This window comes from Amblyraja radiata, chromosome 16, assembly GCF_010909765.2.
Source record: "Amblyraja radiata isolate CabotCenter1 chromosome 16, sAmbRad1.1.pri, whole genome shotgun sequence".
In the NCBI taxonomy this organism is placed as follows: domain Eukaryota; kingdom Metazoa; phylum Chordata; class Chondrichthyes; order Rajiformes; family Rajidae; genus Amblyraja; species Amblyraja radiata.
In genome coordinates, this window is record NC_045971.1 from 4,982,874 (window position 1) to 5,010,407 (window position 27,534).

The 27,534-nt window shown below is 46.9% G+C and overlaps 1 protein-coding gene across 1 annotated transcript in view; it reads left to right on the forward strand.

Moving 5' to 3' along the window:
* The first annotated feature begins 9,235 nt into the window (after positions 1-9,235).
* Positions 9,236-27,534, forward strand: part of ttll6 (tubulin tyrosine ligase like 6) — a 51,189-nt gene continuing 32,890 nt past the window's right edge. Inside the window, exons 1-6 of the mRNA XM_033034775.1 lie at positions 9,236-9,413; positions 15,249-15,367; positions 16,414-16,544; positions 18,893-19,049; positions 21,329-21,472; positions 25,181-25,266. Coding sequence (XP_032890666.1) covers positions 9,236-9,413; positions 15,249-15,367; positions 16,414-16,544; positions 18,893-19,049; positions 21,329-21,472; positions 25,181-25,266 — 815 coding nt within the window. The remainder of the gene's footprint in view (positions 9,414-15,248; positions 15,368-16,413; positions 16,545-18,892; positions 19,050-21,328; positions 21,473-25,180; positions 25,267-27,534) is intronic.

Genomic DNA, 27,534 nt, shown 5'->3' on the forward strand with positions numbered 1-27,534 from the left:
TCATAAGTGATGAGCAGAATTAGGCCATTCGGCCCATCAAGTCTACTCCGCCATTCAATCACGGCTGATCTATCTCTGCCTCCTAACCCCATTCTCCTGCCTTCTCCCCATAACCCCTGACACCCGCACTAACCAAGAAACTATCCCTGCCTTAAAAATATCCATTGACACGGCCTCCACGGCCTTCTGTGGCAATGAGTTCCACAGATTCACCACCCTCTGACTAAAGGAATTCCTCCTCATCTCCTTCCTAAAGGAACGTCCTTTAATTCTGAGGCTGTGACCTCTGGTCCTAGACTCCCCCACTAGTGGAAACATCCTCTCCACATCCATTCTATCCAGGCTAGGCTAAACTTATACAATTCCTCCACAGATGCTGCCTGACCCGGAGAGTTCCTCCAACACGTTGTGTTCTGCTCGGGATCGCTGCATCACAAATATGATTAAACCCAGGGGCTGGGCACATATGTACGTACATCTTTATGTACAGGGCATTGCCAGAGCATTTTGGTACCATTAAGACATTTTATTTTGAATCCTACCAGCATTACCTTGATAAAAGATGGGGAACAGTTCTTGCCTTATTTGAGGAAAGGTAATAAAGTGGGTTCATAAATTAAAATGGAAACTGTAATGAAAAATGCGGCATATGCTATAAAATGAGTCATTTTTCCACTGTTAATTACATTTTCTATTCATTTTTATCACAGTTGATTTCTAAAAGAATCTTTGGGTAGTAAATATATACAGCCTTTCAGAGATTTTAGACGTTTGACTTTGGAGGTACAGCATGGTAACAGGCCCTTCAGCCCAACAAGTCTGCACCGATACACTAACATTATACTTCACTAGTGCCACCTGCCTGCGCTTGGTTCATGTCCTTCCAAACTTGTCTTATCCATGTACCTGTCTAACCACAATAAACCAAGTTAATCTGGAGAGGTGCAAGTTGTAGAGAGAGAGAGAAAGAGAGAGAGAGAGATGATACATCAAAACTAAGAAGAATCCTTGGCGAAGGAAATACGGCACATCTTGGTGCACAATACGTAACAGCATGCCACAACCTGAGAGACGGTGAATGACCAACATGCACATATGCACGCACACACTAATTGACACTAAGAAATTAATATTGAATTGTTAAACTTGCTATTGTGTCGTACTGCTTACAGCTGCAAGAACGTGTAGCAATCAACAAAGGGCTATAGGCCTATTGCGAGTTTATGTACAGGGACATATCTATCTATGCACTGTATATTTGTATTTATACTTATGCATCTTAAATATGTATGTCATGTTTTATACTTTGGCAATATAACGATGTATTTTTTTATCATGCCAATAAAGTTTTTTAAATTGAAAATTGAATTGAGAGAGAGAGAGAGATTGTGTGATGCAGTGTGGAAACAGGCCCTTCGGACCAACTTGCCCACACCGCCAACATGTCCCAGCTACACTAGTCCCACATGCCTGCACTTGGTTCATATCCTTCCAAACTTGTCTTATCCATGTACCTGTCTTACTGTTTCTTAAACGTCCCAGCCTCAACTACTTCCTCTGGCAGCTTGTTCCATACCCCCACCACCCTATGGAAAAATATTTCACAATTACTGTTTGAGATACTCCGATACACGTTATTTGGAATGTGATGGTCCAATTCCCAAAATACAGCATGGCAACCTCGGTTGGAGCAGACGAGGGCATTCGATGCAATTTGTGATCCCAGCTACAAAGACAGGTGTATACAGCAATTCGTTCTTCCCCCGCACAATTAAAGCATGGAATGATCTCCACCCAACTATAGTTACCCAACCAGATGCAACTACATTTAAAGTAGCTCTTTCTTCCCAATAACCCTTTCTGGCTTAAGCCCTCCCTTCACCACCTCCAGTTTAAATTCCATTTGGAATATTTTGGAGGACCAAGAACCAAGACCCTCCACGGTATTTTTGTTGAATGAACGTGCAGTCTGAGCAACTAGTTGAGTTGAGTTCAGTTTACTGTCACATGTACTGAGGTACAGTGAAAAGCTTTGTTGCTTGCTAACCAGTCAGCAGATAGGCAGTACATGAATCCAGTCTAGACACCCAGTGATACATGATAAACGGAATAACATTTAGTGCCAGTCAAAGATAGTCTGAGGGTCTCCAATGAGGTAGATTTAGTAGTTCAGGACCGCTCTCTAGTTGGTGATAGGATGGTTCAGTTGCCCGATAATTGCTGTGAAGAAACTGTCCCTGAATCTGGAGGTGTGCGTTTTCACACTTCTGTACCTTTTGCCCGATGGGAGAGGGAGTGACCGGGCCCCGTGTAGTTCTTTGATCAGTGGGGTATCCTATGAAACAAAACATAACTTTCAAGTCTTCAGTTTGCATGCATACCAATTTATTTAATTGATTAATTGGGAATTATGGAAATTGTAGGTTACGAAGACAGGTTTAAATTAATGACAAAACTCGATGCGAAACCCAATGTTGCAAAATGAATGACCTTGCCAAGAAATGGCGGGAAGGGAGTGTTACTCTGGATGTGATGATGCTAAGTGGGATGTCTTTAAACCATGTAGATTGTGGGGTGGGGTGAGGGTGAGGGTGAGGGTGAAGATTGGTTCTCCATGAACCGTCGTAGAGTTGCAGCTATTACTGTGGGAGCTTGTACGTTGCTGTTTACATTCACTGTGGTGTCCCTGGTTAGTTTGAGGTCACCCCACTGTGACGTCATAAAGTGCTGGTGTGGTGACATAGGGGGTGAAGTGAAGATGTGAACCGCGGGGGCACTTGCTGCCCTCTCCATTTCTCACGGCCCTGGACAAGGCAACGTTCTTCATGAATTTCGTATGTGTGCCAGCAAGAGCAATAGGTGACATATCAGGAGGCAGGTATTCAACACGGTGACGTGTCGCGCTATACGGTGGTGGAGGTCGGTTGACAGGTGGGATCCACATGGTGCTTTGGAACTTTCTTGAGAGGACATTTGCAATGCCGTTGGTCTTCTTCTTTCGTGTGGCGTGCGCAGCCTAAAGTTGGAGGACAACTTGTTCTATTTGATCTTCCGTTTGTGCACGTCGAGTTGATTGCATTAGTCGAAACTGGGCGGACCAGGTGAAGGTTGGAATCCACCACCCCGGTGTCATTGCTCATTTGTGCAGAGAATTAAGAGAGCCAGGGTGGAAATGTCAAACATTAGAGGACATAGCTACAAGTTGAGAGGGGGGGCAGGGTTCAATGGAGGCAAGTTTTTTACACAGAGGGTGGTGGGAGGCCTGGGGTGGTAGTGGAGGCAGATACAACAGTGACATTTAAGAGCTTTCTTCTTCTTCTTGCGTTTGAGGCAGCGGAAGTCTGCAGCAGGGTGATGCAATCCAGTTCGACATCTGTAGGTGCCCGCCCTGAAAATGGCGCATGCTCCGGAGGGTTGGCGCCAAGCTGCGGCGCTGCTGCTGTCTCTGTTTGTTGTCGTTTGTCAGTTGACAGGGCTCACCACGGGGGAGGTCGACAACATGAGCTCCTTTAAGAGCTTTGAGATTGGCACATGGAAGTGCTGACCATGCTGTAGCAAAACCAAGTAGTTCCTCCAATTGTCCTCACACTGACAGTACTGTTCTATGTTGTAAGAAAACACTGATATTGGAAATATGGAACTCCCAACCTCACAGCTTTTAGAAACATAGAAAACAGGTGCAGGAGGAAGCCATTCGGCCCTCGAGCCAGCACCGCCATTCATTGTGACCGTGGCTGATCGTCCCCTATCAATAACCCGTGCCTGCCTTCTCCCCATATCCCTTGACTCCACTAGCCCCTAGAGCTCTATCGAACTCTCTCTTAAATCCATCCAGTGACTTGGCCTCCACTGCCCTCTGAGGCAGGGAATTCCACAAATTCACAACTCTCTGGGTGAAAAAGTTTTTTATCACCTCAGTCTTAAAAGACCTCCCCTTAATTCTAAGACTGTGGCCCCTGGTTCTGGACTCGCCAAACATTGGCCAATTTTGGGGGGGGGATCCAGACATTCACCTTTCTGTGAAGTGTCCCTGGTGTTTATTGGCCTGGCTCCAACTATATCTGAACTCCTTTATCCAGGACTCACCTGCCGGAGGAAATAGCTTATCTCAATCAACCTAATTACATTATTTTACCCATTATAAACACCTTAATATTAGCTGATCACTCAGCCGTCTCTACCCAAGGATATCCAAACTGAGTGCTTAGAACCTGCCCTCATAATCGAACACAATAACCCTGGGTGAACCTTGCCTGTAAGTCATTGAGGATATAGTAAAGCGAATGATTAAAAGAGCCAACTGGATTTTTATAACAATTCAACAGTTTCATGGTCACTTTTACTAAGAGGAGTTTTTGTTTCCAGGTCTTTTTAAACCAACCTCCAATGTTTGAATTGCCAATGTCAGATCGTGTTAGGCTGGGGACATTTTCCTTTTATTCTTGGACCATGTGTACCCAAGGAACAGGACTCTTATGATGAGTTAATGACTTCCGAGAGCTTTAGGAACAGGTGCACTTATTGAGTGTTTATTCTCTAAAGAAGCACAGGCAATGAGGAGCCGGACGTTAATGCCCTGCAAACAGATTTAGCCTGGAAAATAATCCTGGACTATTTTCTTATGCCCTTTTCGCTGACCTCAGTGAGGTTTTTCCTTGCCCTGATTCTTTTATTTGATTGAATGTGAATAGCATGCAGTCTTGAAAACAGGTTAGGATTGGGATCAGAATGGCAATTTTACCAAAGCCAATTTAGCCTTCAAACCTGAACATGTTTGGAGTGTGGGAGGAAACCGGAGTACCCATAGAAAACCCACGCGGGTCACGGGGAGAACGTAAAACTCCGCACGATACAGCACCCATTGTCAGGATCGAACCCCGCGTCTCTGGCGCTGTAAGGCAGCAGCTCTACCACTGCGCCACATTGACACCCCCTAAACCTTCCCTCCCCGAATACCTGTCCAATTGCAGTCTAAAGGGCCTGTCCCACTTACGCGACCTTGGCTCGCAAATTACGCGACCTCGTGGTCGCTTGAAGCGTACGGGCACCGTATGGCCGCACAGGGCCGGTCCCACTTAGAAGCGCGGAGTTGTGCGGAGCTGGTCCCGACATCGCGTGGGGGTCCGAAATTCCTGCAGTGACCGAAATCTTCGCGCGCCAATGGCCTATCGGCCCGCGTACACACGCAGGTGCATTGCGGTCGTATGCAGTGCCTTGACGGCGTACGCCTAGCGCGTGGGCGTTGCGTGATGACGTCACCGCCCGACGCCGTGCGACGCCCAAATTCAGTCGACCCGCGTCCTGCCCAGCTGATTTGTAAGCATGATGCAAATGACGTCACGCGCGAACTTAGCGTGATCTTAGCGCGATCTTAGCGCAAACTTTGCGTGAACTTTGCGCGACCTCCGCTTCCGATTGGTCGCGCCAAACGCACGCAATCGCATGCAAGTAGGACAGGCCCTTAAAGATTGTTATTGTACCTGGCTCAACTACCTCCTCTGGCAGTGTGGACCGTATACCCACCGCCTTTAAAATTGCCTTTCTGCTTCTTATTAAATGTTTACATCATCAACAAGCGGGTGATATGAGACTGGTAATTCCCGGTTGACTAACCAGAGTGAAAGGGAGTGTTGCGATTATTGAGCAAGATGATATGTGACCACATTTTTAAGAGACCTTCTTCAAACCAGAATAAGTGCAACTGAAAAAGATTGCATTATAATTTATGGCCATCATCGGCTGCTGTGTTTTCCTGTGGCCACGTTTTAAAAGATAGAAGGAGTTAAAATGCGTAGAGTTCCTATAATATCCATGTGAATCCGTTATGGGGATCAGAATTAGGCCATTCGGCCCATCATGTCTACCCGCCATTCACTCATGGATGATCCATTTCCCCCTCTCAAACCCATCCTTCTGCCTTCTCCCCTTAACCCCTGGCACCTGTCCTAATTACATTATGTATGTAAATGAATAAAATGAAAACTCAATGTTATACTTGTTAAACAGAAAAGTTGCTGCATTTTGTGTCTTGATAACATTTGGGGTGATGGGGTTTCAAAGAATACCAGCTTCCCCCACCGTGGTATCTGGGTTGTTTTATTATTAAATAGGTGTTGATATGGACACATTAGTTGCTTGTTATAGCTGGCAAATGTAAACTTGTCATATTGGACGAGCTTAGGTAAAACTACCCTCTGTGACACAGTCTTATGCTTAGATTTAGCTTCTGATTTACAAAAACACATTTGGACAGGTACATGGATATGATAGGGTTAGAAGGATATGGGTTAAACGCAGGCAGGTGGGACTGGTAAAGATGGAGCATATTGGTCCTGTGGGGAAGTTGGGTTGAAGGGCCTGTTTCCACGTTGTAAGACTGTATGACTCTATAAAGATAGGTTTCGAGGGATATGGGTCAAGCACAGGCAGGTGGGACTGGTGTAGATGGGGCATGTTGGTCGGCCTTGGCAAGTTGGGCCGAAGGGCCTGTTTCCAGGCTGTATGACACCATCAGAATTGGTTTCAAGGGCGATATTTTGCTTCGATTGACTTGTGCTTCACCCTGTACAAAAACTTGAAACGTCCCTTTCAACCACTTGATTTCCCCCTAAAAGATTTCCCCCTTATCCTTAAACTGTGGCCCCTTGAAGTCCAGAACAAGGGGTCACAGTTTAAGGATAAGGGGGAAATCTTTTAGGACCAAGATGAGGAAAACATTTTTCACACAGAGAGTGGTGAATCTCTGAAATTCTCTGCCACAGAAGGTAGTTGAGGCCACAGCTCATTGGCTATATTTAAGAGGGAGTTAGATGTGGCCCTTGTGGCTGAAGGGATCAGGGGGTATGGAGAGAAGGCAGGTACAGGATACTGAGTTGGATGATCAGCCATGATCATATTGAATGGCGGTGCAGGCTTGAAGGGCCGAATGGCCTACTCCTGCACCTATTTTCTATGTTTCTATGTTTCAATTTAGCAAACTGTACACCCATGCCTGGATTTGGATGATCTTAACGTCTGATAGTCAGATTGCAGTTGCGCCCAGTCCTTCTGTGAGTGTGGAGTACACAGCAATTTGGAATGCAGTTCCCGTGAGCTATAACATTTATTCAGTCCACAAGCGCTAACATGATGTATGAGTTACTCGCCCTATAAAAGGGACTGGACCCCGTAAACTTGTATTGAAACCTTTACGTCTAGTTTTATTTTCTTATTAAAAATATCTGTAACCCTTCTGCGGGAAGGGTTATTATTGAACCACAAGGTAGAATTACAGCAGGCTCCAAAGGCACTAAATAAAGAGGGTAAAAGAGGCAACTGCTTTCTGATGGGGAGGGGGCAGGGGTGGGTTGGCGGAGGGAGGGGAGGAAGGGGGAGTGGTGGTGGTGATGATTAAAGCTACCAGATTATGGTCCCAAGACCCTGGGGCGGCACAGTGGTGCAGTGGTAGAGTTGCTGCCTCACAGCGCCAGAGACCCAGGGCGATGCTGACAACGTGTGCTGTCTGTACAGAGCCTGTACGTTCTTGGTGGGCCGAAAGGCCTGTTTCTGTGCTGTATCTTTAAACTAAACTAAAGTAAACTAGACTAAACTAAACTGAACTAAACTAAACCTCACATAGAAATAGTTTACACCCCAGCGGTACGAACATTGACCTCTCCAATTTCAGGTAGTCCCTGTTTTCTCCCTCTTTCCCCTCCCCTTCCCAGCTCGCCCACAGCCCACTATCTCCGCCTCTTCCTTTCTGCTCCCCTCCCCCCCCCCCACCCCCACATCAGTCTGAAGAAGGGTCTCGACCCGAAACGTCACCTATTCCTTCGCTCCATAGACGCTGCCTCACCCGCTGAGTTTCTCCAGCATTTTTGTTTACCTTCAATTTTTCCAGCATCTGCAGTTCCTTCTTGAACATCTCACATAGAAATAAATCCCCAGCTTTCGATACTAATATTCCACTTCACCATTTCTTATTTTGTTTTCTCCTCCACAGCTTTTTTCCCACTGCCGCTTTGTCACAAAGCAACTCTTCTATGCCAAAGTTTCTCAAACCATTGTCCCATTAACACATTGCAGAGAATGTGCCATTCTATTTATTTTAGCAGTTATTATACATAAACATAATTTAATCATGTAAAATGAGCTTGGTAAACATTTATTAGTAGACGGACAGCACCGCAACAGGCCCTTCTTGTCCACGAGACCAAGATACCTCATCTACGCTAGTCGCATTTGGCCACATTTGTCCCGTATCCCTCTAAACCTATCCTATCCATGTACCTGTCCAACTGCCTTTTAAATGTTGCATTGCCCCAGTGTCAAGCACCTCCTCTGGCAGCTCCATCCATACACCCACCATCCTCTGAGTGAAATAGCTGCCCCTCAGCTTCCTATTAAATCTTTTGCCTCTAACCTTAAACCTATGGAAGACAATACATGATTACAATAAAACCACCCACCGTGTTCAGTTGCATGATAATGGGAATAACGTTTAGTGCAATATAAAAACCAGTAAAGTCCGATCAAAGATAGTCCGAGGGTCTACAATGAGGTAGATAGTAGTAACTCCGCAGGTCTGGCTGCATCTCTCCAGGACATGGTTAGGCAACATTTTGGGTTGGGACTGAACAACGGCCCTGACTTGAAATATCACCTATCCATGTCGTCCTTGTCTACGCAAGATTCTTTGTGCTGAACGGTTGAGACCAGTTTTGCTTCCTCTTAGGATTCCACCAGCCTTGTTCTGATTAGGTGGCACCGGCAACAGGTTCCAAGCCATTGGGGGTTGGAACGCTGAGCTCCAGATGCACAAAAACATTCTTTCAAATCTAACATTCCACGTCTCAACTGTCAAAGTTCTGGTGGGTCAAACCACCATTCTCCATTGATATTGAAATGAAAGAAATCCCATTGCTTCTGGGTTTCCTTTTTCTTCCTAGTTCATCATTTTTCATTCCCGCTGTCTGTTCTTTTGTTTTGCCCTGGGTCGTACCATCTCTCCACTTCCTCAACCACTTCCCTCTCTCCCCCATGCTCTTCTAAAGACACATTGGCAAGGCCCCTGGTCCGTGCCCCCTGAGTACAAGTATGTGAACAGGGGGGGGGGGGGGGGGGGGGGGGGGGGGGGTCGTTAGTGTGTCTGGGGCAAGCTGGATGCCCCTGAGAACAGCCTGGAGGTTCAACAGTAAACTGGACGGAGGCTCATCAAGAATTCTGTGAACACATCTCTGTCTTAAGTCGAAAGATGGATTCCAGTCGACGTCTCAGAAACTACAAGTGTCACGAGAAGTTTTTCTTGTCTTTTAGCAGAATGAAAGATCCTCTGAGGGGGTTGCCCCATGGATCTTCAAAGGATGGTCTTCAGAAAGGGATCTCAGGAACCTCAAACTCCAGCGACAAGGAGGATGACAGGGAGAAGGAATGTGAGACACCTCAGCATGCTTCCATAACTGGGCTCTCGAGTACCTGCGATCGCCATAAAGCACGAGCTAAGATCATGAAGAAAAAAAGGTAACTAGTCAATAATTGTCAACTGGATCCAATGTTAAAGATAGACACACTGAATGCTGGAGTAACTCTGGGGGTCAGGCACTGTGGTGGACTGGGTCTAAAAATATTGGTTGCCAGGAGACAAAGGGGGCCCACTTCATCAGGGGCCCACTTAATATAGGGGGCCCACTTCATCAGGGGCCCACTTGCCATCAGGCAAGCTGACACCCTGGCCAGTCCGCCACTGATCAGGCAGCATCTCAGGAGAAAAAGAATGGGTGATGTTTCGGGTTGGGACCCTTCATTAGGACCAGGGTTTTCTACCTCCTGCCTGACAGTAGAACTGAGAAGCTCAGATGGTGGGGAATCAATGATAGATGTCGCAATCTTGAGGCAAAGCCTCATGTAGATGGTTTCATGGAAGGGTGGGCTGTGCCCGTGATGGCTCTGCCCACCAATCCCTGCAGCCTCTTGTGTTCCTGTACATTGGAATTGCCCTTCCAGGCCATGATGCAACCACTCAGATAAAATTCCACAATACATCTCAAGATGTTTATTAGAGTATTTGGTGACGTGCTAAATCTCCTTAACATGCAAAGAAAGTTGAGGTGCTGACATGCCTTCTTCATGAATTACATGTATGCGCTGGGCCCAGGAAAGGTCATCTCAGATGTTAATGACCAGGAATTTGAATCTGCTAACTTCCAGACCACACCTGGAGTATTGCGTACAGTTTTGGTCTCCTAATCTGAGGAAGGACATTCTTGCCATAGAGGGAGTACAGAGAAGGTTCACCAGACAGATTCTTGGGATGTCAGGACTTTCATATGAAGAAAGACTGGATAGACTCGGCTTGTACTCGCTAGAATTTAGAAGATTGAGGGGGGATCTTATAGAAACGTACAAAATTCTTAAGGGGTTGGACAGGCTAGATGCAGGAAGATTGTTCCCGATGTTGGGGAAGTCCAGAACAAGGGGTCACAGTTTAAGGATAAGGGGGAAGTCTTTTAGGACCGAGATGAGAAAAGAAGATTCACACAGAGAGTGGTGAATCTGTGGAATTCTCTGCCAGAGAAAGTAGTTGAGGCCAGTTCATTGGCAATATTTAAGAGGGAGTTAGATGTGGCCCTTGTGGCTAAAGGGATCAGGGGGTATGGAGAGAAGGCAGGTACAGGATACTGAGTTGGATGATCAGCCATGATCATATTGAATGGCGGTGCAGGCTCGAAGGGCCGAATGGCCTACTCCTGCACCTAGTTTCTATGTTTCTATGTTTCTCCAGCACCGATCCACCAAAGAAAACTGGCTGGTGGTCTTCCAAACATCCCATTTCTGATGCCCCTTAAACATCTCTACCTTAGGTTTCTCCACCCCTCTCATATCACCCTGGGAGTGCCTAGCTGCCCTTCCTCAGGTGGACTTGGCAGTGTGGTCACTTTGGGCACTGGAGAGAGGGAGTACCTTGCATCAGACCACCACTAAGTATTCACAGAGAGAAGGATTTAGGTGGTACAGTGTGGAAACATGCCCTTCGGCCCAACTTGCCCACACCGGCCAACATGTCCCAGCTACAATGAATTTGTTTGGGAAATGAGGGGCAGAATTATTGGCAACGATGAAGTGAGTTGCTCCTTGATTTGTGGCACCTTGATTAGTCGGCCAACCGAAACATAAAATAACAAATTAAAACCATGCCTTTAACCCCTTTGCTTCCTCCAACACTCACTCCAAAACTATTGACCCACAACAAGGACAAAGCAGATTGAAGGAAAATTCAGGAATGCTGCTTTTAATCAAAGACAGTAGTGTAGAATTAAAATGACTTGGGGGGCGGGGAAATAGGGAGAAACCGCATTTAATCAGGAAGGTGAAGTTATTTAAAGCCATCTGACATAGACCCTTCGGCCCACCGGGTCCGCGCTGACCAGCGATCCCCGCACATTAACACTATCCTACACCCACTAGGGACAATTTTTACATTTACCAAGCAATTAACCAAAAAACCTGCGCGTCTTTGGAGTGTGGGAGGAATCCGAAACGTACAAAATTCTTAAGGGGTTGGACAGGCTAGATGCAGGAAGATTATTCCCGATGTTGGGGAAGTCCAGAACTAGGGGTCACAGTTTAAGGAAAAGAGGGAAGTCTTTTAGGACCGAGATGAGAAAATCATTTTTTACACAGAGAGTGGTGAATCTGTGGAATTCTCTGCCACAGGAGGTAGTTGAGGCCAGTTCATTGGCTATATTTAAGAGGGGAGTTAGATGTGGCCCTTGTGGCTAAAGTGATCAGGGGGTATGGAGAGAAGGCAGGGATGGGATACTGAGTTGGATGATCAGCCATGATCATATCGAATGGCGGTGCAGGCTCGAAGGTCCGAATGCACCTATTTTCTATGTTTCTATCTCGGAGAAAACCCACGCAGGTCACGGGCATACTCTGTGCAGACCGCACCGGTAGTCAGGAACACACCCGGGTCTCCGGCGCAGCATTCGCTGTAAGGCAGCAACTCTACCGCTGCACCACCGTGACTGCTTGTGAGTCAATACCCTCAGGGTCGAAGGGGGCAGATATGGAAGAGACATAAATGACTACATGGACTGAGAGTTCATTTACTAGTTAATAGTTAAAACAGTTTTCAAGTTCAAATAAGCCTTCATTTATTTAAATGAAGGCTTATTTGAACTTGAAAACTGTTTTAACTATTAACTAGTAAATGAACTCTCAGTCCATGTAGTGCTTCTAACACAGAAACATAGAATCATAGAAATTTGGCGCAGGAGGAGGCCATTCGGCCCTTCGAGCAGAAAATGTGCTGAGACGTGCTGAAAACGGCCCGCATCCAAAATGCTGCTTCTACCTTCTTGCCCACCCATTCATTGTGATCATGGCTGATCGTCCCCAATCAATAACCCGTGCCTGCCTTCTCCCCATATCCCTTGACTCTATTAGCCCCTGGAGCCCTATCTAACTCTCTCTTAAATCCATGCAGTGACTTGGCCTCCACTGCCCTCTGTGGCAGGGAATTCCATAAACTCACAACTCTCTGGGTGAAAATGTTTTTTCTCACCTCGGTCTTAAATGACCTCCCCTTTATTCTAAGACTGTGGCCCCCCTGGTTCTGGACTTGCCCAACATTGGGAACATTTTTCCTGCATCTAGCTTGTCCAGTCCTTTTTATAATTTTATATGTTTATAACCTAGAATTTTATAACCCAGAAGCAGCATTCCAAGTAGGAATTACAAGGCGTGTCATCACGCAGGGAACTATAGAAGCCAATACCGATTCTGGTGATGGAAAGATGTTGTCAAATGCTTCCTGCCTTTCAATACCAGGCAATAGTTAGCCAACGGTACTCAAAAATGCTGGAGAAACTCAGCGGGTGCAGCAGCATCTATGGAGCGAAGGAAATAGGCAACGTTTCGGGCCGAAATCCTTCCGGGTTTCGTCCCGAAACATTGCCTATTTCCTTCAGGGTTTCGGCCTGAAACGCTGCCTATTTCCTTCGCTCCATAGATGCTGCTGCACCCGCTGAGTTTCTCCAGCATTTTTGTGTACCTTCGATTTTCCAGCATCTGCAGTTCCTTCTTAAACACAATAGTTAGCCAACTCCAGGAGGCATGCAGGGATGGTGTGCTGCCCATGACTTTACCATTGTGGATGGTTGATTTATTGACAGGAAGACAAGGTTGATATCACCACTGAGGCACACATTGTTGCAATTGTTGAAGCAATGCTCCTTGTGTCTGTGTCTGTCTCTTTGTATCTTTCCTGTTTCAGATGAATATGGATTAATCTTTCTAACTGCAAGCAGTCCAGTGGTGAGTATGTACAACTGCATTTGGCCCCACACATGTTTAGGTATGGGTTTAGATTTATTAATGTCTCATGTCCCGAGGTACAGTGAAGAGGGCTTTGCTTTGCATTCCATCCAATCAAATCAGATAACATACATGCAAACACAAACTCAAAGCACAGTAGGTAGAGCAAAGGGGATAAAACAGAGTGCCGAATTTAGTTCCCAGCATTGTAGTGCACCAGTCCCACAGACAATAGACAATAGACAATAGACAATCGGTGCAGGAGTAGGCCATTCGGCCCTTCGAGCTAGCACCGCCATTCAATGTGATCATGGCTGATCATCCCCAATCAGTACCACGTTCCTGCCTTCTCCCCAGATCCCCTGACTCCGCTATTTTTAAGAGCCCTATCTAGCTCTCTCTTGAAAGCATCCAGAGAACCTGCCTCCACCGCCCTCTGAGGCAGAGAATTCCACAGACTCACCACGCTCTGTGAGAAAAAGTGTTTCCTCGTCTCCGTTCTAAATGGCTTACTCCTTATTCTTAAACTGTGGCCCCTGATTCTGGACCCCCAACATCGGGAACATGTTTCTTGCCTCTAGTGTGTCCAAGCCCTTAACAATCTTATATGTTTCAATGAGATGCCCTCTCATCCTTCTAAACTCCAGAGTGCACAAGCCCAGCTGCTCCATTCTCTCAGCATATGACAGTCCTGCCATCCCTGGGAATTAACCTTGTAAACCTTCGCTGCACTCCCTCAACAGCAAGAATGTCCTTCCTCAAATTAGGGGACCAAAACTGCACACAATACTCCAGGTGTGCAAAGTCCAATGTCCGCAATGGGGTAGAGGTGGATCAGACAGTACCCTAACTTATGAAAGAACCATTCAGAAGCCTGATCGCAGAAGGGAAGAAGCTGTTCCTGAATCTGGCTTTCAAGCTTCTGTATCTTCTGTTCGACGGGAACGGTCAGATTCAATTTATTCCTCGTTGAAAATGTAGCAGTTCTGAAGCCTGCAAAGATTGGGGAGCTTCAACATCTCTCATTATAGCTACGGATTTCGTACTCATTCAAGAAAGAAGTTGAGTGAGTTGTGTGCACCAAACCTATTGGAGGTTTAAAGAGTTGAAGCAGGAAACACCTTCTAAATAAGGACACAGTTTCTGTAGCCATCTAAAACATTGCCTGGGAATCTATGGGGCGGGGGGGACTCCCATGCCAATTACATCATTAGTTATTGCGGTTATTAGTTTCCCAGCTCCGCACCTTACTTCAACGTTCCTCTCTAGACTGCGGCAATCTATTGATCAAGGCACAAAATGCTGGAGGAACTCAACGGGTTAGGCAGCATGTGTGGAAGGAATGGACAGATGATATTTCGGGTCGGGACCCTTCTTCAGATCGATTGTAGTGAGGGGGGAGAGAGCTGGAAAAGAGAGGTGGGGGGGGGGGGGGGGCAGGACAGAGCCTGGTGAATGACTGATGGATACGGTTGGGGGGGGGGGGGTGTTAAATGGCAGATGGGTGGAGTAGGTGACAAAGACTAGAGGTCAAGAGGAGACTAAAGGGTCAGGTTAGGAGAGTAATGGAATGAAAGCCAGAGGAAGGGATGTAGGTGGAAGTGGAGGTGAGGAGGAGACATATGGGCAGGATTTTGGGGGAAATGGGTGCGCAGTGAGAAGCGCAGGGCACGGGAAAGAAAGAGGGAGTGGGGGGAGAATTCAATGTTCATTCCATTGGGCTGTAAGCTACCCAGGAGGAAATCTTCACTCTGGCAATGGAGGAGGCCCAGGACAGAAAAGTGAGAGTTGGGATTTGGAAGGAGAGTTAAAAAGGTTAGCGACCAGGAGATCCAGTAGGCCTTGGCGGACAGCGTGCGAGTGTTCGGCAAAACGGTTGCCTTGTCTACATTATTGATCTCCCGCTGAAAGTGATTTATTGAGCTGGGCTTTGACTGTTTCCATTACAGTTCGGCGTGCAGCCACGCTATTTGGTTTGAAAGAGGTCAGTGATGATGAGGAATGGACTCTGTGCTGGAGTGACTACTCGGTGTCTTTGGACAAAGCCATGGAGCTAAGGCGTTACCAGGTAATAAGCCAATTGAGGCCCGGTGATGTCCCCAGAGCCTGCAGCAGAGTGAAACCCCACACAGCATTTAATTTTCATTACATTGAGGCTTTGGTAAACTATCCGGTAATTGGTGGCACACTTGAGCTGGAAGAGTACAGTTTCATATATTTGAGTGTGCGTGTGTGTGTGTGTGTGTGTGTGTGTGTGTGTGTGTGTGCGTGGGTGTTTGTGTGTGTGTGTGTGTGTGTGTATGTGTGTGTGTGTGGGTGTGTGTGTGTGTGTGTGTGTGTGGGTGTTGGTGTGTGTGAGTGCACGCGCATGTGTGCGAGTGTGCATGCATGTATGTGTGCGTGCTTATGTGTGTGTAAATGTGCATGTACTTGCATGCATGTGGACGCTTGTGTGTGGGCGCGCGTGAGTGTGTGCATGCATGCGCATGTGAGTGTGTACATGTGTTCCTAGCGTGCATGCATGTCTGCTGTATGCACGTACATATGTGTGTGCACATGTGTGTGTGTTTGTGACCATCCATGTGAGCATGTAACAGTGTAAATCAGCGTCTCAGTGTGTACTAAGTCCATGTCATGAAGCCTGATCTCCAATTGTTTTGGACCAGTTGCCAATGCACCAGTTGACCCATAGTCAACCCTTGTTTAAAGAAATCACACCCAGCCATCTTCCACACAGCCTCCCACGTCCCAACGTGCTTTACATCCAGTAACGTACTCAATAACCCAATCTCAGCATCAACATGTGGCACTAAATTGTCCGCAGCTCCCCTGGTGTGCGGCAGTCAGAGCCGTTGCTGGTAATGACATTGTGGGAACTCTGGCATGCTGGGTGGGTGTAATACAGAGTGGTGCGCATCTCGATGGTGAATTCCCTTTTATTGTAAGAGTCACGTCTGGTGAGTTGGGAAGTATTGCCTCAAGCCGTGGAACCACTCCCCATGAAACATCAAACGTCCCTTGGGATAGAAACCATTGAAATAAAATAACGGAAGTGTGTTTCCCACACACGGGATACATGGGCAATGTGGATTAACAACTCTTTTCCTTGCACAGAAAATCAACCACTTTCCTGGGATGAATGAGATCTGCAGGAAGGATTTGCTGGCCCGGAACTTAAATAGAATGTTAAAGCTATATCCAAAAGATTACAACATTTTCCCTAAAACCTGGTGTCTACCATCTGAGTAAGTTTAAGGGGATGACTCCTGCAAGGCATTTGATAAGGTCGCGCATGGTAGAAGGTTAGATGGCATGAGAGCCAGGGGGAGCTAGCTGACTGGATAGACAACTGGCTTTATGGATGGAAGCAGAGGGTGATGGTGGAAGGTTGTTTTTTGGGGACTGGAGGCCTGTGACAAGTGGCGTGCCTCAGGGGACCGACCGGTGGTGCTGGGCCCATTGCTGTTTGTGGCTTATAGCAACGATTTGGATTGGAATGTGGAAGGCATGATTAGTAGGTTCGCAGATGACACCAAAGTGGGTGGTATCGCACGTAGTGAAGAAAGTTGTCAAAAATGAAAACAGGATCTTGATCAGTTGGGCAAGTGGCCTGAGGAATGCTTATTGGAGTTTAATGCAGATAAGCGTGAGGTGTTGCTTTTTGGGAAGTCTAACAAGGGCGAGACCTACACAGTGAATTGCAGTGCTCTGCGGAGTGTTGTAGGGCAAAGGCACCTCGCAGCGCAGGTGTATAATTCCTTGGAAATGACATCACCAGCAGATAGGGTAGTGAAGAGTCAAGTCAAGTCAAGTCAAGTTTATTCGTCACATCCACATACGAGATGTGCAGTGAAATGAAAAGTGGCAATGCTCGCGGACTTTGTGCAAAAGGACAAACAAACAAACTAACTACAAACAGAATCACATATTCTTTTACATATTAAATATTGTGGGCGGAAGGAAAAAGGGAAAAAAACAGCACTTTTATAAAAAGCAGTAGAGTGGTTCAGTAAAAGTTAGTCCCTGGTGAGATAGGAGTTTACAGTCCGAATGGCCTCTGGGATGAAACTCCTTCTCAACCTCTCCGTTCTCACAGCATGGCAACCGAGGCGTTTGCCTGACCGTAGCAGCTGGAACAGTCCGTTGCAGGGGTGGAAGGGGCCTCCCATGATTTTATTGGCTCTGGAGTTGCACCTCCTGATGTATAGTTCCTGCAGGGGGGCGAGTGAAGTTCCCATAGTGCGTTCGGCCGAACGCACTACTCTCTGCAGAGCCTTCTTGTCCTGGGCAGAGAAATTCCCAAACCGAATGGTAATATTTCCGGACAAGATGCTTTCCACAGCCGCTGAGTAGAAGCACTGGAGGATTTATTTTGTCCTTCATCACCCAGGGTATTGAGTATAGAACTTGAGATGTTATGTGATAGTTGCACAAGACGTTGGTTGGTGAGGCCGCATTTGGAGTATTGTGTTTAGTTTTGGTCCCCGCTGATATCGGAAGAATATTATTAAGCTGGAAAGAGGGCAGAGAAGATTTGTGAGGATGCTACCAGGACCTGAGGGCCTGAGCTATAGGGAGAGGTTGGGCATACTAGGACTTTATTCCTTGGAACGCAAGAGATGATCTTATAGAGGTGTATAAGATCATGAGGGGAATAGATAGGGCACAGAGTCTTTTACCCACAGTAAGGGAACCAAGACCCAGAGGACAGAGGTTTAGGATGAAATTAATAGGAACCTGAATGGCAACGTTTTCACATAGAGGGTGGTGGGAATATGGAACGAGCTGCCAGAGGAGGTACTACAACAATGTTTAAAAGGATTTTGGTCAGGTTCATGGATAGGAAAGGTTTTGATGGATATGGGCCAAATGTGGGCAGGTGGGACGGCATGGGAAAGATGGGCCCAAGGGCCTGTTTCTGTGCTATATGACTCTTTGACGCTAAAGGACATTTCTGGCGGGCATGGATGAGCACATTTTCGGTCTTCCATAAATGCTGCCTGACCTGCTGAGCTACTCCGGCATTTTGTGTTTATTGCAATGGTTACTGTCCTCAGGGGTATCTCAGTGGCTGAAGTGTTATAGGATACCATGTGGTTGTGAAAGGCATAAAATGAATGCAGGCCTTTTATAAGTTCCTTTTACAGAATTAGGCCACTCGGCCCATCAAGTCTATTCCGCCATTCAATCGTGGCTGATCTATCTTACCCTCTCAACCCCATTCATAGAAACATAGAACCATAGAAAATAGGTGCAGGAGGAGGCCATTCGGCCCTTCGAGCCTGCACCGCCATTCAATATGATCATGGCTGATCATCCAACTCAGTATCCTGTACCTGCCTTCTCTCCATACCCCCTGATCCCTTTTGACACAAGGGCCACATCTAACTCCCTCTTAAATATAGCCAATGAACTGTGGCCTCAACTACCTTCTGTGGCAGAGAATTCCAGAGTTTCACCACTCTCTGTGTGAAAAATGTTTTCCTCATCTCGGTCCTCATCTCCTGCCTCCACCCCATAACCCCTGACACGTGGTACTAATCTTCCTTTGGATGATGGTTCCTTGGCTCTGATGATTGGTTCTTGCTTGCAGGTACCATGACTTTGTGGCCTACTGTCGAAGCAGGAAGACCAAAACGTTCATATGCAAACCCGACTCCGAATGTCAGGGACGCGGAATCTTCTTGACTCGGAACACCAGCGATGTGAAGCCAGGGGAAGACATGGTCTGCCAGGTCTACATTCCCAAGGTACTTTGCCACTGAGCGCGAGCTTGCGCAGAGAAGGATTGACGAGCCAATGTAGGTGGTTCAAATGAAAAATGAAACCCTATAATTGCTGCGTGAATTGTTGCCGGCGGGACCTCGTGCATCTGCGGGGAAACCGCACCGACCCCTGACGGATACCAAAATAACCCCAAAGAGATCAACTTGGAACCGGCTAAGCAAGCTCTGCGGGAGATTACTCCCTGATCTCACGAAGCAATCAAATATGGGTGTCCATGGTTAATTGAAACATAGTTATCTGGCAACACTCCCCCATCCGGTGGGACCTAGGGATGTGGGGTTGGGGGGGCTCATGGAATGTAAAAGTATAGAAGTTGGATGGTCATGAGTATAGAAGTTGGGAGGTCATGCTACAGTTATATAAGACATTGGTGAGGCCACATTTAGAGTGTTGTGTTTAGTTTTGGTCACCCTGCTATAGTAAGGATGGGGGAGGGGTGCAGAGAACTAGAGAGTGTTATTCCTTGCAGCGCAGGGGAATGAGGGGTGATCTTATAGAGGTGTCCAATATCATGGGAGGACGATGAGAGGAACACAGTCTTTTGCCCAGAACAGGGAAACTGAGAACCAGAGGGGGGGGGGGGGGGGGGGGGGGGGGGGGAGGAGATTTAGTAGTAACCTGAGGAGAAACTTTTTTTACACATAGGATGGCGGGTGTATGGAACGAGCTACTGAGGTAATTGAGGCAGGCACTATCGCAATGTTCAGGAAACATTTAGACGGGTACATGGATAGGATAGGTTTAGAGGGATATGGGCCAAACACAGGCAGGTGGGACTAATGTAGATGGGGCATATTGGTCTGCATGGGCAAGTTGAGGTGAAGGGCCTGATTCCACGCTATGACTCTATATCAAGTCCAGCTGAGATTACACACGGCCATCGTGAGATCTGACCTGGATCAACTTGTCCACTTGTGGTCTGCAGACCTCAGTAAGGATGTATTTGCTTTGGGGACAGAGGAGATAGGATACAGCACATTGGTCCCTAAATGAAGTGAACTCCAAGGAAAACAGTCCGAGTCTGGTGGACTTATCCTCATTAAAGTTCTCACGCAGCAGATAGTACCTCAATATAAGGCCGACAAAAATTCTGGAGAAACTCAACATCTGATAGTTAAGAGAGTGACAGAATAGATACAGAGGCTGTTTTCTGGGTGATGGGTCTATAACTAGAAGTCATATTCGGTCAGTCATTTACAACTGAAATGAAGGAAAGTTTTTTATTTGTATGGTTGTAATTTCTTTTAGAACAGCCTACACAAGATATTCAGTAACTGAGGCTCACTCAATGGTGACACAAGGAACTGCAGGTGCTAGAACATTGCCCAGGGCACAAAGTGCTGGAGTAACTCAGCGGGTCAGGCACCATCACTGGAGGACATGGATAGGTGACGTTTTGGTGCGGGACCCTTCTTCAGACTGATAGTAGAAGGGTCCCAACCCAATACGTTGCCTGACCCTCTGAGTTATTCCAGCACTTTGTGTTCTATGCAAGATGATAGGAATTTAGACATCAGGTGAATGGAGGGATTTGAGGGTGAGAGTGGGGGGTGGGTGTTGTAGGGGTGGCCCCAAATCCAATAAATGTATTAGGGTGTTGAGGGCACATTAGGCTTGGGCCAGGAATTTACATTGGCACCGATGTCCTTTGTGAAGGAATAGCCACCCTTGCATAAGATCATCTGGTATCAATTTCCTTTGTTCATTCTAGGTGCTCGGGTTTCCTCCCACATCCAAAAGAAGTGTGGGGTTTGCAGGTTAATGGGGCCTCTGTAAGATTGCCCCGGGTGTGTGCGGAGTGGATGAGAAAGTGGGATAACATAGAACTAGTGCGAACGGCTGATCGATGGTTGGCGTGGACTCGGTGGGCCAAAAGGGCCTGTCTCCACTCCGTACCCCTAAACTAAACTAGGGTGGACGGGTGATCGATGGTCGGCGAGGACTCGGTGAGCGGAAGGGTCTTCAGTTTAAGACTAAAAGAGTGATCCAAGGGGGAAGGTAGACAAAAAAGCTGGAGAAACTCAGCGGGTGAGGCAGCGTCTATGGAGCAAAGGAAATAGGCGACGTTTCGGGTCGAGACCCTTCTTCAGACTGGGGGAAAGTGATCTTTACGGGGGAACTGCGGCAAGAGGTGAGAGAAGGTGTAAAGGAACTAATGTGGATGCAGCAGCCACACTGTTCAAAGGAGAATGAGTGATCATTGGTCCTTGCAACTCACTAAAACCCTCCTCTACTTGTGCAGCCATTTATCTTGGATGGATTCAAGTTTGACCTCAGACTCTATGTCTTAATTACCTCCTGTGACCCGCTGCGGATTTATTTCTACGACGAAGGCTTGATCCGTTTTGCTACCATGAAGTATTCTGAACCTACTGAAAAAAATTTAGTAAGTGATACATTGACTTATTTTTAAAAAAATGGCCAGCTAAAAAAAAGTTGTATTATCTTCTGCAACGCTACATTTTTAAGAGCGATTTCCTCTTTTTTATAGTCTTCTTCCTTTGAGAAATTTAACGTGCGATTCATCTGTAATTTATATATATATATTTTTTGTATGTGTGTTTGTCGGAGTCTGTGTGGCTGTGATGCTGCTGCGAGCAAGGTTTTCGTTGCACTGTACCTCCCCGTTCTTGCGCACATGACAGTAAACCTGACTCAACAACTCAAACCTAACTCGTGGCCACAGTTGCGCAGTTGGTAGAGTCGTTGACTTACAGTGCCGGAGACACGGGTTCGATCCTGACCTCGGGAGCGCTGTCTGTGTGAATTTTGCACGTTCTCCAAGTGACCGGGTGGGTTTCCTCCGGGTACTCCGGTTTCCTCCCGCATGCCAACGTTTACCGGGTTTGCAGGTTTAATTGGCCTCTGTAAAATGTCAAACCTGAGGCGCCAAAGCTGGCGACTCTTTGCTCGCTGGCCCCAGAGAAGGGGACCTACAGTATATCACACATTACAATCGCTCCACTCTCTGAAATCTTTATTTCAACAGCAACATTTACATAAATACATAGATACATAGAAAATAGGTGCAGGAGTAGGCCATTCGGCCCTTCGAGCCTGCACCGCCATTCGATATGATCATGGCTGATCATCCAACTCAGTATTCCGTACCTGCCTTCTCTCCATACCCCCTGATCCCTTTAGTCACAAGGGCCACTTCTAACTCCCTCTTAACTATAGCCAATGAACTGGCATCAACTATCTTCTGTGGCAGAGAGTTCCAGAGATTCACCACTCTCTGTGTGAAAAATGTTTTTCTCATCTCGGTCTTAAAGGATTTCCCCCTTATCCTTAAGCTGTGACCCCCTTGTCCTGGACTTCCCCAACATCGGGAACAATACCTTTGAAGAATCTTTAATCGGGCTTTATTGGACTTTATCCTGCACTAAATAATATACCATTTTTATCCTTTATAAAGGGTATATTACGAGTACATTCAATGTATACAACTAAACGACTAAATTGTAACCATGAATAGTCTTCTCGTTGAATGGATAGCATGCAACAAAAAAGCTTTTCAAAGTACCTCGTTACACGTGACAATAATAATGAAGTAAACTAAACTAAACTAATTGCCCTGAACATGCAGGGAGTGGATGATAAACCAAGGTAATATAGAACTAGTGTGGATGGATGATCGATGGTCGGCGTGGACTCGGTGGGCCGAAGGGCTTGTTTCCATACTCTTATCTCTAAAGCTGAAACTAAAAACCAAATCACACATATGCATACAGTGTCTGCCAAGATCAGTCTGCTACTGAAAGAGGATGCTATCGCGAGAGGAATGATAAAAAAAACAACAAGAGATTTGGATATGCACTTGAAGGAATACAATTTACCACCTGGGTTCCCAACTAGTGGGAGAGTCACGGACCAGGGGTAATAGCCACAGAATAAAAGGACGTGCCTTCAGAAAGGAGATGAGGAGGAATTTATTTAGCCAGAGGAGGGTGAACCTGTGGATTTCATTGCCGCAGAAGGCTGTGAGGGCCAGGTCAATGGATATATTTAAGGAGAGGATTGGCAGATTCTTGATTAGTAAGGGGTGGTCGGGTTATGGGGAGAAGGCAGGAGAATGGGATTGAGACGGAAAGTTAGATTAGCCACGATTAAATGGCAGAGTAGACTTGATGGGCCAAATGGCCTCATTCTTCCCCTATCACTTATCAACCTACATGGTTCTGGGGAAGGAATGGGGTCATGGATTGAATAGATTGCTTTCAAAGAAGCAATTGACCTAGTTCTGTACCACGTGACAGTAGTCACACTGAGGGAATGCTACACTGATGGGGGTGCGGTCTTTCAGATGAGATCTTGTGTGTAAAAGATCCCATGGAATTATTCAATGAAAAGCAGGGGATTTCATGTCCTCAACAACATTGCAGTTAACATTACCTTTGGTGTTTTTGTTTGAGTAAACTGGCTACTGTGTTTATTCACCTCAGTGACTGCACCTCCAGAGGAACAATCTGACAGGTACATGGATAGAAACATAGAAAATAGGTACAGGAGTAGACCCTTCGGCCCATTCAATATGATCATGGCTGATCATCCAACTCAGTATCCTGTACCTGCCTTCTCTCCATACCCCCTGATCCCTTTAGCCACAAGGGCCACATCTAACTCCCTCTTAAATATGGCCAATGAACTGTGGCCTCAACTACCTTCTGTGGCAGAGAATTCCACATATTCACCACTCTCTGTGTGAACATTTTTTTTCTCATCTCGGTCCTAAAAGACTTCCCCCTTATCCTTAAACTGTGACCCCTTGTTCTGGACTTCCCCAACATCGGGAACAATCTTCCTGCATCTAGCCTGTCCAACCCCTTAAGAATTTTGTAAGTTTCTATAAGATCCCCCCTCAATCTTCTAAATTCTAGCGAGTACAAGCCGAGTCTGTCCAGTCTTTCTTCATATGAAAGTCCTGCCATCCCAGGAATCAGTCTGGTGAACCTTCTCTGTACTCCCTCTATGGCAAGAAAAGGTTTCCTATGATAGGAAAGGTTTCGAGGGATATGGGCCAAACACAAGCAATTTGGGACTAGCTTAGATGGGGCATATTGGTCGGCATGGATGTGTTGGGCCATACAGCCTGCTGCCATGCTGTCTGATTCTATGACTCTATGTTGCATCTGCAGTATAAGACCAGAAAACATAGGAGCAGAATAAGGCCATTCGGCCCATTAAATCTTCTCCTTCTTTTGATCACGGCTGATCTATGTTTCCTGACGGGCGTCAGAGGTTATGGGGAGAAGGCAGGAGAATGGGGTTAGGAGGGACAGATAGATCAGCCATGATTGAATGGCGGAGTGGATTTAGACAATAAACAATAGACAATAGGTGCAGGAGTAGGCCATTCGGCCCTTCGAGCCAGCATCGCCATTCACTGTGATCATGGCTGATCATCCACATTCAGTACCCCGTTCCTGCTTTCTCACCATATCCCCTGATGGGCCGAATGGCCTAATTCTGCTCCTATTACTTATGACCTTTCCTCTCAACCTCATTGTGTTGTCTCTTCTCCCTGTAACCCACAGCACCCTTACCAGTCAATCTCCGCTTTAAAAATACTCAATGACTTGGCCTGCAGCAATGAATGCCACATTCACCTCCTCATGCTAAAGAAATTCCTCCTCATCTCCATTCTAAAGATACATAGTTTTATTATGAGCCTGTACAATCTGATCCTCTCCAGATACTGTCCCACTATCCTCTCCAAACCCACTCTGTCTGGCCTTTCATTATCCGGTGGGTTATAATGAGAAACCCCTCTCATCCTTGTAAACTCCAGTGGGGTCTGCCCTCGCTAGAGTTTAGAAAGATGGGGGGGGTCTCATCGAATGCTTTAGGATGTGCTAAGGCTGTGAGAATTGCTTTAAAAATGCGGCCCTCCCTTCATTTTTATTCCCTGGCTGGCTACCTGTCAACCTGTTCTACGTGGCAGCACAAAGTGAAGCTGACAGGGGCGCATTAAGTGGCGTGTGCGCGGGTCCGGTCGCCGTCGTTTGAGACGGTGACAGCTTGACGCGAATATTGAGGGGTGATGTCGCTTGACAGACAGAACCAACGGCCTTGCCTCTTGTGTTGATCGCAGGAGGACGTCTGCATGCACCTCACCAACTACTCCATCAACAAGCACAGCAAGAACTTTGTCCGCGATGAAATCAAAGGCAGCAAGAGGTGAGACTGTATGTGGCAGAGTGAATGTTACCATTGTGAAGCATGAACCAAGACAATATACAGGCCGGCACATGTGGACGATGAAGTGTAGCCAAGGCCTTGTCACTCCTTATATCTCCCTCTAGTTCCGACTATTTTTAGTTTGGTTACCAAAAGATACAGCATGAAAACAGGCCCTTTGGCCCTACACGTCTGGTCTGATGAAGGGTCTCCCGGCCTGGAACCTTTTCTCCAGGGATGATGCCCGAGACGCTGAGTTACTCCAGTATTTTGCGTCCACCTTTGGCCCACAAAGTCCACGGCGACCATCGATCACCCCGTTCACACCAGGTCAATGTTATCCCACTTCTCTCTCTCTCTCTCTCTCTCTCTCTCTCTCTCATCCACTCCCTGCAGCAAATAGGGTCAATTTTTGCAGAGGGCTAATTAAGCTACAAACCCGCACGTCTTTGGGATGTGGGAGGAAACCGGAGCACCCGGCGGGAAACCCCCCCGCGCGGTCACGGGCAAACTCCACACAGTCAGCACCCGAGGTCAGGGCTTAAAGCCGGGTCTCTGGCACTGTGAGGCAGCAGCTCTCCCAGCCGCCCCCTATTTTTAAGACACTTTTATTTTCTTCCCCTCTTTAGGTCTCTCCTTGTCACTGACCATGCCCCAAGCTAAGACGGCTATCAGCCAACTCGCTCGCAGGCCGCTGGTCAGCTGGCTGTGAGGAGGTCTATAACCAGCTGAGGTGAGTTGCCCATCTAATTTCTAATTCTTATCCATCCCCATCCTCCCACCCTGCATGTGGGTGGTGCTTGGCCTCTTGCCCAGCCCTCATTGCCATGGCTGGGACCATGAACTGTAGTGTGGGGGGGGGGGATCCTAGAGGTGCCTGAACCCAATGTGTTTACCGGCACCGTCTCCTGGTGCCCACCTTTGAACCCTCTGAGGTTATCAGCAGCTGTGACCTACATCTTCTCTATGTCCATTGCCTGGTTGGACTTCAGTTCCACTGTCCACCAATGTTCTCCTTCTCAGCTGAAAGAGTAGACCTACGTTTACAAAGACCTTCTGGAGTTAAAACCACTCCATCCTCTGTTCACAAGGTGCTGGAGTCACTCAGTGTGTCAGGTAACATCCCTAACGGGTCTAGATCGGTGAAGTTCCCAGTTGGGGCCCTTCTTATAGACAATAGACAATAGGTGCAGGAGTAGGCCATTTGGCCCTTCGAGCCAGCACCGCCATTCAATGTGATCATGGCTGATCATCCTCAATCAGTACCCCGTTCCTGCCTTCTCCCCATATCCCCTGACTCCGCTATTTTTAAGAGCCCTATCTAGCTCTCTCTTGAAAGCATCCAGAGAACCTGCCTCCACCGCCCTCTGAGGTAGAGAATTCCACAGACTGGTTTGATCAAAGCACCCTTCAGCTGTATCCACCTATCACTTGCAAGGCCTTGTCCAGCCACTACTTTTTTTGCAGCTTTCTCCCCCCAACTACAATCATTCCGAAGAAGGGTCCCGACTTGAAACATTGCCTGTCCATCCCCTCCAGAGATGCTGCCTGACCTGCTGAGTTATTGCAGCACTTTGTGTTTTGCTCAAGATTCCAGCATCTGCAGTTCCTTATGTCTCCATTTATCTGCTCAAATAGATAAAAATCTTTGGATCTTTTAAACTTCTGAAAGATTCCTCAGCCTGCAGTATTGTGAGAAAACAATGGAGCCAACCATTCGAGAGAGTGAAGCTCAAAAAAAACATTCAAACTCAATGTTAAGAGATTGGAAATCCAATACCATAATATTGTCTCATACAAATTTGCAGACTGGAGTGAAAATTCTATTAAGGAAAGTGTGATGAGGCTTTAGGTTTTGGACTTTAGTTGAAAGGTCCCTTTGTATCTTGTACAAAATAGGCTAGGATACAAAGTGGTAGGTTGAACACATGAATGATAAAATGAGGTTGATTTTCGGTGAGACCAAGCGGAGGCTTGGCGATCGTTTCGCCGAACACCTCCGCTCGGTCCGCTTTAACCAACCTGACCCGGTGGCTCAGCACTTCAACTCCCCCTCCCATTCCGCATCCGACCTCTCTGCCCTGGGCCTCCTCCACGGCCAGAGTGAGCAGCACCGGAAATTGGAGGAACAGCACCTCATATTCCGCTGGGGGAGTCTGCATCCTGGGGGCATGAACATTGAATTCTCCCAATTTTGTTAGCCCTTGCTGTCTCCTCCCATCCCTCAGCCCTCGGGCTCCTCCTCCTCCTTTTTCCTTTCTTCTCCCC